This window comes from Bos indicus, chromosome 22, assembly GCF_029378745.1.
Source record: "Bos indicus isolate NIAB-ARS_2022 breed Sahiwal x Tharparkar chromosome 22, NIAB-ARS_B.indTharparkar_mat_pri_1.0, whole genome shotgun sequence".
NCBI classification, from domain to species: Eukaryota; Metazoa; Chordata; class Mammalia; order Artiodactyla; family Bovidae; genus Bos; species Bos indicus.
This window is the reverse complement of record NC_091781.1, coordinates 37,648,360-37,665,327: the sequence shown is the minus strand read 5'-3', so window position 1 is coordinate 37,665,327 and position 16,968 is coordinate 37,648,360. Positions and strand designations below refer to the sequence as shown.

Here is a 16,968-nt window from a genome sequence, read left to right as displayed (position 1 = left end):
GTCTGTGGGGTCGCACAGAGTCAGACATGACTGAAGCGACTTAGCAGCAGCAGCAGCAGCAGAGGAACAAGAGAGAAAAAAAACCATAACGAGAAATAGGCAGTGAGTGAGTGGCATGGCCATATGGTGGAGCAGTGACTAGTGATGCAGTAATGACAGCAGTGTCCCTGGAGCCAAGTGGAAGCCGTAATAATGACTATTCTTAGCCTCTTTTGAGATCTAACTCCTCTCACCCATCAACTTACCAGTGATCTCAGTAATTGCTGGTCATATCTTCCCTGACCCAGACTCATTTGACTGAGTTGACATCCCCCAGCTTTTACAGAAGGAGCTCTAAGCTGACACAAGTGAAATAGCCTTCCTACTGAGCTTCCTGAATTGACTTTGTTCGTTTCTCTAAACCATTATGCACAATGAAGCCAGAATGATGTGTCCAAAATGTAAATCTAAATTTATCAGCTTCTTTGCTTAAAGCTCACAAAGGGTTTCCTAGTCTCTTGACATAAGGTGAAAATTCCCTACCGTAATCTGTCACTTCCTATGTAATCTAGCAACCATGCCTTCTCTTCATCCTTACCTGGAGCCTCTCTCCCTGTCAGCTTCTTTGATACAGCCACTGTGGCATTTGTTCAGTCCTTCCTGATCACCACCATGGTTCCTGCCAATGGGTTTAGCACAGGCTCCCCCGTCTGTCTATAGCGTGGATCCCCTGCCCTTTCACCTACTTCACTCCTACTTTTGCTGTACTTAGTCGCTCAGTCGTGTCCAACTCTGTCTATGGGGATTCTCCAGGCCAAAATACTGGAGTGAGTTACCATGTCCTCCTCCTCACTCCTACTTGGCATCAATCATCAATTCCTCAGGGCTGCCTCCCTGACTTCCCTGACTGATGCCAATCTCACAGAATCCCGGATGCACAGTAATGTCATACGTGTGACTTCTTGTGTGTTACCTGGTTAATATCAGTCTTTCCCACTAAGCTCCCTGAGATCAAGATCCATGTCTGAATTTTCTCATTATTGGGTCCCCAGGACCTTGCAGGGTGGCTGGCCCACTGCAGGCACCAAATACTTGTTGACTGCATGCATGGTTTAATGTCTGTCAACAAATAAACAATAGAATACAGCTCTTCTACAGGAGCCACTGTTTAGTTGTCATGGAGTGAATGACACTGGCAACAGTGGCCAAGCAACTGTTGCTTAGGAAGAGCCAACACACAACAGGAGACCAGAGTATGTGTGGCTGCGTGCACAGTACTCAGGACCAAGCACTCCGCTTGGAAGGGGAGCCCAATCCTCCTGCAGCCCCAACATCTACTTTAGCACCTAAGAACATGCCCAAAAGGTCAGTTGACTCTCCTTTATTGAGTTTCATTTAGGCTTGCAGGTATATTTCCAAAGAGTTATGTCCATGATGTGGTAGCCAAGATCGTGCAAGCGTGGTGCTTATTACCCACTTCAATACATCTGTAAATTGAGTTGGAAAATTAAAGAGAACAAATTTGCAGTGTTGATTGCAAACTGAAAAGGTGATAAAATTAACACAAATGTCTTTGATTGCCTCTTGGAAAACATTCGTAAATCAAAACTGGTAATGATTTTGCTGTATGACATATTGTTTCAAGTATCCATGAGAGAAGGAAATGATTTCAGATCATTCAAATCTATAGAATTATGGGTAATAAATGAAAAAATATCTTCCTTATGTAATTCCCTTAGGGAACCCACTTTGGTTGAAAAAAATTTTGAACACTTAATAGGTGCTAGGTATTCCACAGGGCCAAGGGTAGAAGATATGGAGAATCTGCAGAACTCTTGTTTTCAAGGGCCTCAGAAGGCAATGGCACCCTACTCCAATACTCTTGCCTGGAAAACCCCATGGACGGAGGAGCCTGGTGGGCTGCAGTCCATGGGGTCGCTAAGAGTCAGACACGACTGAGCGACTTCACTTTCACTTTTCACTTTCACGCATTGGAGGAGGAAATGGCAACCCACTCCAGTATTCTTGCCTGGAGAATCCCAGGGACGGGGGAGCCTGGTGGGCTGCCATCTATGGGGTCGCATAAGGTCGGACATAACTGAAGCGACTTAGCAGCAGCAGCAGCAGCAGCACAGACTTATGGAGGAGATCTTGACAAAAAAAAAAAATAATAACAACACGAGCCATATTGCAAGTGTATGTTGTACAAAGTATACATAGAATGAAGGTCACATATCTTATGAAGGGGATAATGATGGTGCAGAGTTTTTAGAAAATCAAGAGTAGAAAATCTTGGAGGGTCTTCTCTGGTGGTCCAGTGGTTGAGACTTTGCCTTTCAATGCAGGGGGTGCCAGTTCGACCCGTGCTCAGGGGGCTAAGAGCCCACAAGTCTTGTGGCCCAAAAAACCAAAACATAAAATAGAAATGATATTATAACCAATTCAATAAAGACTTTAAAAATTCTCTGCAGTAAAATAAATTATAAAAAAAGAAGAGTATCTCGTAGAGAAGACCATAAAAATTCCAAGATATTAGAGTCCAGCTTCCTAACTTTATAAGTCAGAAAATTGAGGCCCCAAGGGTCACAGTCTCTTGACTACTTACTGCCAAATTCCTTTCAAACCCTTAAGTTTTACAGAAAAGAAGTTATATATATTTTTTTCTTTTTCATGTGACTGTTCAGAGTAGGGATTCCGAGTCTGTGGCAGTTTTACTCCATGCAACCATGTAGGGCCCCAGGCTGATGTGGCTTCAAGATGAGGCTTCCAAGGTGCGCCTGATAATTTCTGTGTTAATTGGCTAGAAACAGGAAAGGGCGCAGAAGAGCCTGAATAGAAGGTGGTCAGTTCTCTTTTTCCATCAGAGGGCATTTGCTCACATGTTTACAAGACTACACGAAAGACTAGGCTATATAGGCCAGCCATCGCCAAGTACTTCTTAACCATGTGACAGGGGAGAAAGGATTTTGAAAGACAGGCAGGTGCTTCGTCAGAACACTCAGTGCAAATTTACTGAAAATAATCTTTAAATCATTGTATTACCTTACTTTTGATGCTGATATCAATACCCAAACTCCCTGAATCATTATGTTTCTTTTGTTTTGTTGGCAGCATTTCAATATCCAAACAGCTGGCTTCAATAAAAGGTAAGGCCTGGGGTGATGGAGATGTATGTGTTGCTTCTCTACCAGGAGAGCATGCCAAGGGTTAAAAATAATAGGGCAGTGATATAAGAAAACTTACAGATAAAGCATCAAACATTTATAATGTCCTTTTTAAACATTTGGGAACTGAGGTCCAGTGACAGGAATTAACTCACCCAAATTTAAAGGCTGAGCTATTATTATAGCTCATGGATCCCTGAGCTATAATGGATCCAGGTACATGGATCCCTGACTCCTAATTTAGTGTTCATCCCACGTGGCCACATGGCCCTCCATAGGTGGCGTCCGCAGTGTGTCCAGAGCAAGACCATCAGCCTCTGATGCATGAATGTTCAGTGGTACTCAAGACAAAGTCAAGCCCCAACTGCCTCTGTTGATTGAGCAAAATATAGTGTGCCAAACTCCTGAGGTGTAAACATTTGCCTTTAGAATTTCACTTTATCGGTAAACTATCTTTAGAGAGAACAATATTGTCATGGAAATAACAATGAAAGAAAAGATGCATTCATAGAGTTGGATCATTATCTTATTCCAAAACATGTGGCTTGTTTACAGAATAACAAATACAGCTGGATCCCACTATATTGTAGTTATTTTCCCTCTTAGATGGCTGTTCTATTTTTCCAAAGGAGACACTTAATATTTTTATTTAAATAAATCTTCATCTTGACAAAAGTATTGTTTTTACACCATTGTAGCACAAGTTATCCATGATTTCTGTTTCACAACTTCAGGCACTTTGATAATTGTCAGTGACAAAATATCATGTCCATGACATGATGAATGTACTTGACATTTCTCACATAACAACCCGCTCTGGGAGATTGAGGGGGGATCATAATTCTATCATCCACACTGCCCTCCAACACACACTCACACACATACACACACATAGACACACATCATTCCTAGTATCAGACTCCTTACATTAGACCATTGGGTCACATTTATTCTCATGCTTTAAGAAAACACAGGATAAATAGGGTTCATCTTGCCAGAATTTGTTTTATTCATTGGTAATTTTAAGTTTTATTCGGGGAAATAAGACAGGGCTAGATCATGGAATAGAAGTCAGCACCAATCCACATTTTCTCTTCCTGCTACTTATGCCCTTGACCTTTTGGGGGAGGTAGATGGAATGACAGTTGAACACATATTTGCCTCTAGCATCCAAAATAGATTTAGAGGCAAAAATTTGAGAAGTGCTTGAGTATTGGGAAAACTATTGATCTGGCAAGAAAAGAACAGAGATCAGTTTTTAGTTCTCCCGTATACAACTGATGCAAACTTAAACAAGCCACTTTTCTCCTGTAGATCTTCTTCATTTGCAAAATAATAGTAGGAGTTCTAAACTAAGGTCATTCTGACCCCTTGTAGAAATGACAGTTGTGTTTCTACTACACTAAAATATCAGGAACTGACTAAATGAAATATTTCATGTTTAGGGTTCCACATTCCAGAGCAGCTGAGGCTAAAGAGGCAGGGATGGTTCTCAAGTTCAAGTCAGTTCAGTCCAGCACACATGTGCTAAGGCCTACAACATGCTAGGGCCTGGGAATGAATGCAAAGATAAATAAGATGCAATGACTGCCCTCAGGGAACATATACTCTAAAGCTGCACTGTCCAATATGATACCCACTAGCCACCTGGATATGGGACACTTGCAATGCAATTAGTTTGAATAGAAGTGTGCTATAAGTGTAAAATACATATCAGATGTAAGAGACTTAGTAGGGAAAAAAGTGTAACATCTGAATACTTTGTTCATGTTGATCACAGGCTGAAGTTATATTTTGACATATTGGGTTAAATAATATATTTTAAAACTAATTTTATCTGTTCTATTGTAATGTTTCTAATGCAGCTACTTAGAAAATTTTTAATTATAATTGGGGCTTGTATTATATGTCTTTTGGACAGCACTGATGTAGAAGGAAATTGAGACCGATGAACAGAGTGTTTCAATGTGAGGGTTCAGACAAGTTTATGTTTAGGGAAGTAGAGCGCAAAGGAGGGGCATGTAGCCCAATTCCAGGGTTTGAGAATACACTGCCTGGAAAACAATGTCTAGAGACTGTATGCATCATGGTGAGGGGCCAGACTGCTGTGTGACCTGAGCAAGCTGCTTAACCTCTCTGTGCTTCAGTTTCCACATGTATAAAGCAGAGATGATACTGGGGCCACCTGAGAGGATGGACAGACGTAAAGATTAAATGAGTCAAATCATATAGGTCCCATAAAGGAGTGGCTGGCGTATAGAGCATGGAATTCATAATCATTCATTACTATTGTCCTTCAGAACTCAAACTCCAGGATTGTTCTTTTAATATTGCTTACTCCTCTCTCCCCAGAACTAGAACAGAGCCTGGCAGTAAGAACTTGTTGGAAAGATAGGGTTATAAGAAACTACGGGCAGATTAGTATCATTAAAGGGTAAAAAGTGAGATAGAAACTAACCGGAGAGATGGACACGCGTGCCTGGTGTAACACCCTCTCCACCACCTCCACTCCAAAAGCAAGAGCTGATAAAAGACGCCAAACAACAAACGTCGAGCCTGTGCATTTTTAATAGCACTTCACCCTTCACAATATGCTTTCACATACTCGCTCACAACTCCGTGAGGCAGACAGGACAGGAATCAGGAGGCAACATGCTGAGTATTACTAAGGAAAGAACTCAACCATAAAAACAGGAAACCAGAACGCCTTGCAAAGTATCACCAGTATTGGTAGGATAACTGGAGTGCCTTGTTATCTTTTATTTTTAATGTTTTTCTTGTTCTGTTTTTACCACAAGCATATGTTATTTTGCAGTTAGGGGGAAATCCATGCTGTGTTTAAAAGAATGGAGGAGAAGGGAAAGAAGTGGGCTACTCCAGATGGAGTCTCCCTCTCAAATGCAGGCAGACCTGAACTTCATCAGAGGATTGGGAAGTGTCTGGTTTCCACACTCTCTGTGGCGATGCTCTTAGAAGGACTTATTCCAAACTGGCAGATCTTTCTGTGGCCTTTGAAGGCAGACAGACTTTGAAATCTTGCCCCTGCCACTCCTGAGCAGTGTGACCTTAGATTCTTAATCTCTCCATGTGTCAGTGTCCAATAAGCAAAATTGAGACGCAAATAGCACCTACCTTTCTGGCTTACAAAGCATTAAATAAGATTATGTTAGAAAGACATCTGGCACATAGTAAACAAGAAAAGTGCCCATCATTATTTTCAAGCTCACTCACAGCTTGGAAATTCACCCACTGCCTGCCAGAAGGGCACATTCAGGAGAGGAAGAGGTTATTGTGTCCCCTGGGAAGTCTCAGACCCAGTAGAACAGCTCGTTTTAAAGCCCTCTCTAGTTATTATGAGTTATTAATAAAAAACTCAACTGGCAAAAATTACAGAAGGGATATTTACCTCTTAAGGAATTCAGATATTTCCTCTAAACAATTTGTTTGTTAAAAATAAGACTATTTATACACAGAGTTTATTTTTTAGCCACTTAAATTCAAGGTTACCATCATCCAGCTCCCCACCCACTCAAACACATACACCTCTGCTGAGGAAATGCAGACATGAGCTACAAGAAATATGCCATCTCCTTTGTGTGTTGATGAGCAGGAAAATCTTGGGTAACTGAGGACAATCTAAGTTTTAAATACGGGTTTCAAGATGTGGCAGAAGTGAAGGGAAGAGGTGAATAAGGATAGGAGGAGAACGAGCTCAACATAGAGCCCAAAGACACAGAGAACTTTCTGAGGCTGGAATAGTAGGCTAGATGAAGGGCCAGCCACTGGATGAGCAGACAGAAGCCGTAGGTCAGAATGAGACTGAGGATCAGAAGCCAAAGAGGAAATCAAGGCAGAAGAGGCTGAGGATACAGATTCCACAGACATTTATTGAATAAATATTTGTGAAGCACTTCCTGTATGCTAGGCACTTCTCTGAGTGCTGAAGATTCCACAGGCAAAACATCCCTGTCTTCACGAAGCTTATGTTTTCAACATGAAATCAGATCCAAGCCCTGTCACTTGGTCGTGTATCCTCAGCAAGATCAGATCCTGTCTTCATCTATAAAATGGTATAATGAATGGAAAGACATACTGTGTTCATGGGTTGGAAGTGTCAACCACATGAAGACATCAGTTCTCCCCAAGTTGCTCTCTAAGTTCAATGAAATACCACAATATTCAGGTTTTTTAGAAAACAGATGAGCTTATTCTAAACTTTATGTGGAAAAGAGAAAGCCCTAAAATAGCCAAAATAATTTTGGAAGAGAAGACAGTGGGAGGAATCTTCAGTGTCAAGGCTTACAAGATAGCTACAGGAATCAAAATAGTATGAGGCTGACAGAGGAATAAATACATAGTTAAGTGAAACAGAATAAGGGACCTAGAAATTGACTCACGCTAATATGCTCAACTGATTGTCGACCAAAATGCAAAAATAATTCAACAAAGTAAGGATAGAGTTTTTAAGAGTTGGTACTGAAACAGTTGGTCATCCACAGGTTACAAAAATACACCGCTACCCAAGTCTCATATCTTACACACAAATTAACTGAACATGGATCATGGATTTAAACACAGAACACAAAATTATACACTGTTTAATTATACCTAGGGCAAAAATATTTCATAAGAGGAAAAATGGATAAATTTGTCTTGATAAAAATGAAAAAACTTCTCCTTCACAAAAGACTCCATTGGAGAATAAAAACAATATAATGACAGGGAGAAAATATTTGCATATCACATATCCTAAAAAAGACTTGTGTCCTGAAACATTTAAAACTCTCCAACCTCAAAAAAAAAGGTTTTAATTCATTTAGAAAGTGAGTAAAATCCATGAACAGATCTGAACAGATAAATGTTTCACTGAGGAAGATATACAGATGGCAAATAAGCACATGAAAAGACGTTCAGCATCATTAGCCATTAGGAAATACAATTTAAAACCACAGTGAGATGTCACTATGCACATATCAGCATGGCTAAAATAATAAATAGTGACAACCCTGAATGCTGGCAACGATAAAGGAAAGCTGGATCTCTCATACACTGCTGTGTGTGTGCTCAGTCGCTCCGTTTTGTCTGACTCTTTGTGACCACATGGGTTATATATAGACCACCAGACTCCTCTGTCCATGGGGATTCTCCAGGGGATCTTCCCAACCCAGGGATCAAGGCCAGGTCTCCCAACATTGCAGGTGGATTCTTTACCATCTGAGCTACCAGGGAAGCCCATTGGCCTGTAAAATGGTATAGCCACTATGGAAAACAGTTTATGGTTTCTTAAAAACAAGAAATGGGCCTATTGTATAACCCAGCAATTGTATTCTTGGGCATTTTTTCCAAGGAAGTAGAAATCATGTCTATATAGAAACTTGCATACAAATGTTCTTACAAGCTTTATTTATAATAGCCAAAAACTGTAAATATCCAAGATATTCTGCAGTTGAGGCCAACACCTTGATTTAGAATGCTTTGGCAGATGTTTATGGACAGAAATTGTAGCCTCACCATTTGGTCTGAGTTCTGTTCAGAGATACAGTAAAAACTGAGAAGGTCCACACACCCTTTCCCTACACCCATTCCTCTTAACTGTTGTCCTTCCATTTAACTTTAATCGGGGAAAAAAAAAAAAAAAAAAAAAACCTAAAATTTTCAATGCCTTCTCTTTAACCATTGAAGAAAATCCTGATTCCTTTCCATCACCTAGGAGTTCAGCATGGTCTAGCCCCTACCCACTTTTCTAATCAAACACTTTCAGCTTCTAGACTCCAGGCACAACTGTTCTTTCAGCTCCTCCAGTGTGCCATACTCCTGACCTGAGCCTTCACATATGGGGCTTCCTGAGCCTGGACTCTGAACACCACCCTTATCTCAGGCTGATCCATTCCACCCTTTATTGACAGGTCCTTCCTCTCATATTAGTCTTAGCTTAAATAATAATCTACCTAGAGATGCCTCCAAGACCACCTATATATATCAGTACTTTTTCTCCCAGATCCACTCTGTCATTTTCTATTTTTTTCTGTCTTTATACCTTCTTTGCCTCATACATCATGTGTTGTAAATGTGCATCATATATGTGTATATAGAGAAACAATTATCAAAAAATATATATATAAAGCAAACCCATATGTATGCATCCATTATCCTCTTGATTACTGTTTCTTCTCCCACTAGATTATGAGATCAATGAGGGCAGAGGCCACTTCTGATTGTGTCTGAGCAGCTCAGAAATTACCAGGAACACAGTAAGTGCTCCATACAGAAGTCAGTGTTCAGACTGATCATCTTTCTTTGAATCCACAATTGTTGCACATTACCTGGGCAGAAAGCTATTGGATTTTGTTTTTCTCTTCATTTCTTCCTGTTCATTCATGCAACAGTGTTTAATGGCACCTGCAGAGAAGACTTTTGAGAGTCCCTTGGACTGTAACAAGATCAAACCAGTCAATCCTAAAGAAATATAAAAATATATAAAGGATATTAATTGGAAGGACCGATGCTGAAGCTGAAACTCCAATACTTTGGCCACATGATTCGAAGAACTGACTTATTTGAAAAGACCTTGATGCTGGGAAAGATTGAGGGCAGAAGGAGAAGGGAATGACAGAGGATGAGATGGTTGGATGGTATCACTGACTCGATGGACATGAGTTTGAGTAAACTCCAGGAGTTGGTGATGGACAAGGAGGCCTGGTGTGCTACATTCCATGGGGTTGCAAAGAGTCAGACATGACTGAGCGACTGAACTGAACTGATGCTGAAGCTGAAGCTCCAATACTTTGGCCACCTGATGCGAAGAGCTGACCCATTGGAAAAGACAATGATGCTAGGAAAGATTGAAGGCAGGAGGAGGAGGGGGCAACAGAGGATGAGATTGTTGGATGGCATCACCAACGCAATGGAGTTTGAGCAAACTCTGAGAGATAGTGAAGGATGGGGAAGCCTGGCGTGCTGCAGTCCATGGGATTACAGAGTCGAACATGACTTAGCGACTGAGCAACAACTACATAGCAGGCATTTTTGCTGGTCACTGGGAGTATAGTGATTTAAAAAACTGTGATCTGTGGCCTCATGGAGCTTGCATTTCAGTTTGAGAGAAAGATGATCAAACATGCAATAAGTATAAAGTGGGAGAAGTTCTATAATAGAGGATGTACCGAGGGCTGAGGGAACAGAGAGGCTAAGAGTTTTCTTCACTGAACCTTGAGTAGTTCTCAGGTGTCACTGTGTGTTCCCCACTGGAAAGGACTGAGTTAGCAGCACACTTTAAACCAGAGAAGCCAGCTGGGAAGATCACTGTGACTGAGGCCGTGATTCAAAGAGATCCCTCATCTATCGTGACATCAGAGGACTTATCCTGGATGTCATTCTCCTTTACCACACTGGCCTGTGTGATGCTCTGACACAGAATATAAACTCCACAAGAGAAGGACTTTGTCTTATTCAGTGAAGTGTCTTAATGCCAGGGACTGAGCCAAGCACATAGTAGGTGCTCTGTAAATATTTGTTGACTAAATGAAATCACATATCAGAAAACCAAGGCTTAGAGAGGTCAGGTGTTTTCCCAAGGTCATATGGCAAGCAGGGGCTAAATCTCATCCTGATTCTACTAATTTTATTTGCTACTGAAGGGACTTTGGTTTTCCATTGTTTAAAGGTCCAGGATCAAACACTGGATGTGTTCCACCCTCAGATAGGTGGCAAAAAGCTAAAGGTCAGGATCACATTGACACACACCTTCCAGCGCTGTTCCCCAGGTTCCCCTGGAAGGAGGAGCCTGATAGTTGGGAGGGTCATTTCTAACCTAGGCTACACGGTTGTACATTTCTTCTCTCACAGCTCTACGCAAGGGCTCAGATCTGGAAAAAGCCATTGCCACCGCCGCTCTGGTTTTCAGAAACTCTTCTGACCCTGATGGTAAACTCAGAAAAGCTACTGCCAAAAATCTGCTGCAAACCCAGTTTAAGAATTTCGCAGAGGTAAGACAATTAACAGGCACCAAGAAATGTGAGCCACAGCATAACAGCTGGCATGAAAGAGTAAGACAGAGGGACTATTTTGGGCTTGGTGGTCAAAAAAAGACCTCCTGGAAAATTAAGGTATAGTTGTGATCTGAAAAATGAGATTAAGAGTGATCTAGGGGTGAGGGCTGGTGGGGAGTGGTGGCATTCCAAGTAGGGAATCTGATGTAAAGCATGTCAAAGACATTTGAGGTCCAATAAGTATTAGTGAAAAGCAGGAGGGAAGTAAAAGCAGTGAGGGAGGAAGCCAGGCAGGTGGTAAGAAGCCGTGTCTTACAGAGGCATAGCCTGTGGGCAGGAGGAAGCCAGGGATGGTTTCTTAATTCCCGAGGAAGAAATTACACCAGCTGCAGTAGGAGATGAGACTCCATGAGGGTGGGGAGTGAGGCAAAGAAGAGAGGAACTGTGGGGAAGGAATGCAAATACAAGAAGACATTGGTTTGGGCTAAGGTGGCAAGTATAAGGGGCCTTTGGAAGGTGGAATGAACAGGATCTGCTGTGACCGTTGAAGAACAGGAGGGAGCAAATAATGATATGTCAGTTCTGACTGTGGGAAGAAATGGGTGGTGGATCCGTTTTCAGAGAACAGAAAGACTGGAGAAGAATCAGATTGGAGGTGGGGTGGGAGGTGGGGGCAGGTGATGAGTTCTGTCAGCTTGTGTCAAGCTTAAGGTGTCCTTGAAACTTTAAAGTTGATAAATTCAGACAGCAATAGGATATGTGAGCAGAATGGTCAGAATAGAGATCTGGATTAAGCGAGTGACCAGAGGGAGGGACCTAAATCCTCTAGAGGCATCTTTCTCAAACCTCAGTCACTTGATGCTATCTTCAGTACTTTTTTTAAAAAGTAGTTCTTTATTTATTTGGCTGTACCAGGTCTTAGTAGCAGCATGTGGGATCTAGTTTCCTGACCAGAGATTGAGTCCAGGCCCTCTGCATTGTGAGTGTGGAGTCTTAGCCACTGGACCACCAGGGAAGTCCCCTATCTTCAAGGTTTTTCCTGTATCTACCTATAGCCTGTATTAAAATTTACTTAGAAGTTTTTAAGTTAACACTCTACTTAAAATTATTTTATAAAGGAACTTGATCACTGTTCTAAATGTAAATTTAGTGAGTGGAAATGGAAGATAGTAAAAAACATAGATGACTGTACATTCTTATCTAATATTTATTTTCACATCACCTAAAATCACGTTATATTCTACCAGCAGTACGTGTTCAAACTTCAGAAAATTGTAGCCTTGGGACAATAGGTAGGAAGAAAAGAGGGCCTCATGCTGAACCTAAACCACCAGCATTTAATGTCAGGCAGAGAGAGAAAAAACTTAAAAGGAAACAGTCTCTCAGGTTCTATGTGTATTCTGAAATACATAAAAGAGAAATATTATAGTTCCTTTAAAATATAAATATGTGTATGGTTTTAGCGTACTATAGTTACATAAGGTGCCATCCACTGGGGAGTCTGGGTCAAAGGCACAGCTTCCTAGGATTATTTCCAAAGAGCATGTGTGAAGTGTTTTTTGTTTTTTTGTTTTTTTATTCCACAAAGAAGTGAATTTTTAAGAAGCCTGTTTCATAGAAACAGTGAATATAATGGTGGTTGCCAGGAGCTGGGGGAAAGGGGTGATTTAGGTCAAAGGGTACACATTTCCAGCTATAAGAAGAATAAGTTCTGAAGCTCTAATCCACAGCGTGATGACCCTAGTTAGTAATGAGGTACTGCATACTTGAGAGTCTCTGAGAGTAAGTCTTAAGCATTGTCACCACACGCATACACACACGTTAATTCTGTGCGAGGTGATGGATGTGTTAATTATCTTGATCTTGGTAATCATTCCACAATGCATATGTATCAAATCATCACATTGTACACTTTAAATATATACGGTTATATTTGTCATTGTTCCACAATAAAGTAAAAAAAGAGCTTGTGCACGTGTGTGTGTGTGAAAGAGAGAGACAGAGACTACCATGTGAGACACAGAAAAATGACTGAAAAGAAATGTTAATAATAGTTAGCTATCTTTAGGTAATAGGGTAAAGGGTTATTTTTACATTCTTCTGTGTTTTTTTTTTCTGTATGTCCAATATTAAATACGTATTGTTTTTGCAATAATTTTTTTAAAGCTATTTTTTTTTTTTCAGCCAGAAACATCAGATAAGATTTGACAAGAGATCCAAAATTCTGAGGAATCTTTACAGAGAGGGTGGGAGAGAAAATCCTATATCATCAGTTTGCATCAAATCTCAGAGAGAAAAAGAGCACTGCATGTACTTGGCAAGTCCTCAGTGAGCTTTTGACAAGTGTGAGAATGAGGACCTAGTGGATGAGTCTCATCCTGATGTGATCCACTATCTCTCTGAGAACATCCGAGGAAAAGAATTAAAACCAAAGTTGCCAGGAAAGACATCTCAGCCTCGTGCCCCTCAGTGTAGACTAAACCCAGGAAAGGCAGCCGATTCCGGGCTCTCTAGCAGCAGACTAAGCCAGATACAGGGCAATCCCGCCCTCTCCTCCAGAAGAGAGTAGAGACGTATTTCAGGGACTTGAGGGGATTGCTCAGCCCTACCCGCCTCAGTCTTAGTGGTCCCACTGAGCAGTCCCACTGCCAGACACGCAGCGTCATGGCAGAATGCTGTCTTGGGCCACCTTCCCTGCTCTGCCCTGCGAGAGTGCCAAAGGCACGTACAGTGAGTGTAAGAGTCTCCGTAACCAACTGGGCTTCCTCCTAAATCCTCACGCAGGGTTCTCTGGGAAACTGAGCTGGACCTTCTGGCTGAGTCCAGGGTCTGAAAGGAACATGTCCTTCCTCATAAACCTAAACGTAATTTGGGGGATCTTATTTATCCCCCTGTAGTCAGTCAGAGATAATAAAACTGAGCACCTAAATGCACTGCTAAGAAGATACAAAAGCAAGATGGCAGGTCAAGCCCAAAAAGACTGGACCTCCATCAGCTCCGTGCTCTTAAAATGCACAGCAAAAAGAGAGGAGATAGACCTCCAGCAATCTCTGACCTGGGGGCAAACAGTGTGCTTCACACTTGTCAAGGGCTGCTTGCTCTGAGGCAGGCAGACATAGGTCCTTCCACCTTCACTGGCAAGTGTCACCTCTTGAGGAGCAGCCTAGAAAACATCAAAGGTCTTAAGCCTGTGAGAGGAATGTATCATCACTCCTGAAGTGCCTTAGTCATGCTGCAATGACCTTTTTTACAGCCAGCACATGGATGAGGGTTTGGGGTTAAACTAAATGCAGTGAATCAAATGACCTTAATGTTTTTTTATGCCACTTGGGAAGATAATTCACAAGCTGAGCTTGGAACTGAAAAGTTTCTCCATTTATGTGCTTTTCACAGGTTTTCCTTCAATCTCTTTCTGAGGTTTGATGAACTTTGGTTTGATTTATGATCAAGCTAAGTGCTAAACAATCTTTCAAAGCACATACTTTCTTTTAGCATATTTTACTCCATTTTTCTGGATAATCAAACTCTGTAGATCACATAGTGGATACCTCCAATGACAAAGGGATTGTAATTTGAAAATCAGAAAGCATAACAGTAACTGTATTTGTAGAGAGGTAGTATAGCTTTGGTTGGAGAAGGAAATGGCAACCCACTCCAGTGTTCTTGCTTGGAGAATCCCAGGGACAGGGGAGCCTGGTGGGCTGCCGTCTATGGGGTCACACAGAGTCGGACACGACTGAAGCAACTTAGCAGTAGCAGCAATATAGCTTAGCGGTTGAGTGAGGACTCCAGAATCAGGTAGCCAATGCAATGAATCCTGGTTCCACGCTCATAGCTATCTGTGATGATGTGGTGTTAGTTGCTCAGTCATGTCTGAGTCTTCATGACCCCATGGACTGTAGCCTGCCAGGCTGTTCATCCATGAATTTCTCCAGGCAAGAATACTGTAGTGGATAGCCATTCACTTCTCCAGGGGATCTTCCTGACACAGGGATTGAACCTAGGTCTCCTGTGTTGCAGGCAGATTCTATTACCGTCTGAGCCACCAGGGAAGTTTGGGGCAAATTACTTTATTCTCACTGAGTCTCTGGCCTTCCACTGTAGAGTGGGAAAATAATGCGTATTCAATAAGGTCACTGTGAGCACTCAGATAACCCATGAAAAGATGTAACACATTGCTTGACTAGTAGGGCTGGTAGCAACTTGACATGTTAATAACATGTTTACTATTGCTTATTATCTATAAAACCAAGGCAGCACAATGAATTAGGCTTTTTACTTTTCATTCTTACAGGGACAAGAAACCAAAGCAAGGTACAAAGACCTCCTTTCTGAACTTGACGAACACACAGAAAATAAGCTGGATTTTGAGGATTTCATGGTCTTACTGTTAAGCGTCACTATAATGTCAGATTTGCTCCAAAATATATGGAGTGTAAAAATTACACAATAATCAGCTTTAAATAAATAGTTAGGCAAATTAATGGCAAAATACAATGTTAAATGATTTAAAATGTTTTCATTTTATTTTTGATCAATTGATCGTGCACCTGGGGTTGCCTAGGGTGGGTCTGATTGCTAATATTCAGACCCCTTGTCACTACAGAAATCTATGCACACTCTTCAGGAATGTTTAAATAACATGATATAATCTCTGATGCTTTATAATATAATAGGTTTGATACCACCAAATATTGCATTGCTTCTGTTGTGTCAGTAGTGTCTTAGAGCACTTCCTTATAGTCACTGAGCCCCTCACTCATTCATCCATCAAACAATGTGTATTGAGCTTCTACTTGATGGTATTGCTAAGGACAAAGTAATGAATCAGCCAATCTCTGCCCTCAGACATGCCTACCAGAGTCTTAGCAGAGGAGACAGACTGTGAACATTTTATCAATCAATTTCTTATACAGTATAATTATAATTGTGATAAGGGCTACAGGTTGCTGAAAGAGTTGTTATCACATGACTGGGGATCAAAGGTCAGAGAAGCTCTACTGGCCTTCTGCAAAAGCAAAACTGTAAGAGGAAGAAAACAGATCTGCGGCTACCGGGACTGTGGGTAGGACATGGAGATGGGCATGAGGGCACTTTTAGGGGGATGGAGATGTTCCATAGCTTGATTGTGGTGATGGGTACATGACTGCACACATTTGTCAAACTCTTAGAACTGCACACACAAAAGCGGGGGGGTGGATTTTACTTTATGTGAATTCTGCCTATATGTTACTTGTTGTGTTAGTCACTCAGTCGTGTCCGACTCTCTGTGACCCTGTGGACCATAACCCACCAGGCTCCTCTGTCCATGGGATTCTCCAGGCAAGAATACTGGAGTGGGTTGCCATTTCCTTCTCCAGGGAATCTTCCCAACCCAAGGATTGAAGCCAGGTCTCCCACATTATAGGCAGATTCTTTACCAGCTGAGCCACCGGGGAAGCCCTATATATGACTTAAAACCCCATAAATCCCAATATCTTTGTAATTTCTGGCCATGATTTAACCAACAATTCCTTGACAATATGATCTAAAAATGGTCATGTCCTCAGGACACACATTCCCTGTGGCTATACCTGAATTCCTGAGTTTAAATTATACACACACATCAGTCAATGCCTAAGTCTTTGAGATAGACTTTCACCAAGACTTTAATTCATTCCAGAATTATGGTAGCTTCCTAAGTTACCTCCCTCACCTCCCCTTTTCCTTCCAACCCAACACTGTAAGCCTCAGAGACACATGTTAAGGGATCCTTTCCAAAGGAGAACCTCCATCCCTGGTCTAGAGAAGTGTTATCTCATCCTCTGTGTGTGTGTGTGTGTGTGTGTGTGTGTGTG

The 16,968-nt window shown here is 41.6% G+C and overlaps 2 protein-coding genes across 2 annotated transcripts in view; both read left to right on the top strand.

The window, feature by feature from the left end:
* The first annotated feature begins 1,222 nt into the window (after positions 1-1,222).
* SNTN (sentan, cilia apical structure protein) lies at positions 1,223-15,827 on the top strand. Its single transcript, XM_019985080.2, has 4 exons — positions 1,223-1,344; positions 3,091-3,125; positions 10,989-11,128; positions 15,426-15,827. The coding sequence occupies exons 1-4, from the start codon at positions 1,235-1,237 to the stop codon at positions 15,582-15,584; spliced, it is 444 nt and encodes a 147-aa protein (XP_019840639.2). The 5' UTR covers positions 1,223-1,234; the 3' UTR covers positions 15,585-15,827.
* The window catches only part of C22H3orf49 (chromosome 22 C3orf49 homolog), a 144,702-nt gene continuing 129,024 nt past the window's right edge, over positions 1,291-16,968 (top strand). Inside the window, 2 exon segments of the mRNA XM_070776391.1 lie at positions 1,291-1,344; positions 3,091-3,125. The gene's annotated coding sequence lies outside the window, so the exon portion shown is untranslated.

What these genes read in the sequence shown, in the direction of transcription:
- SNTN (XM_019985080.2), top strand. Translation starts at nt 1,235, where the DNA reads ATGTGTGGCTGCGTGCACAGTACTCAGGACCAAGCACTCCGCTTGGAA. An exon ending in CCTAAGAACATGCCCAAAAG is followed by an intron (nt 1,345 to 3,090) that starts GTCAGTTGACTC and finishes TTTTGTTGGCAG; the next exon opens with CATTTCAATATCCAAACAGC. An exon ending in AGTTTAAGAATTTCGCAGAG is followed by an intron (nt 11,129 to 15,425) that starts GTAAGACAATTA and finishes TCATTCTTACAG; the next exon opens with GGACAAGAAACCAAAGCAAG.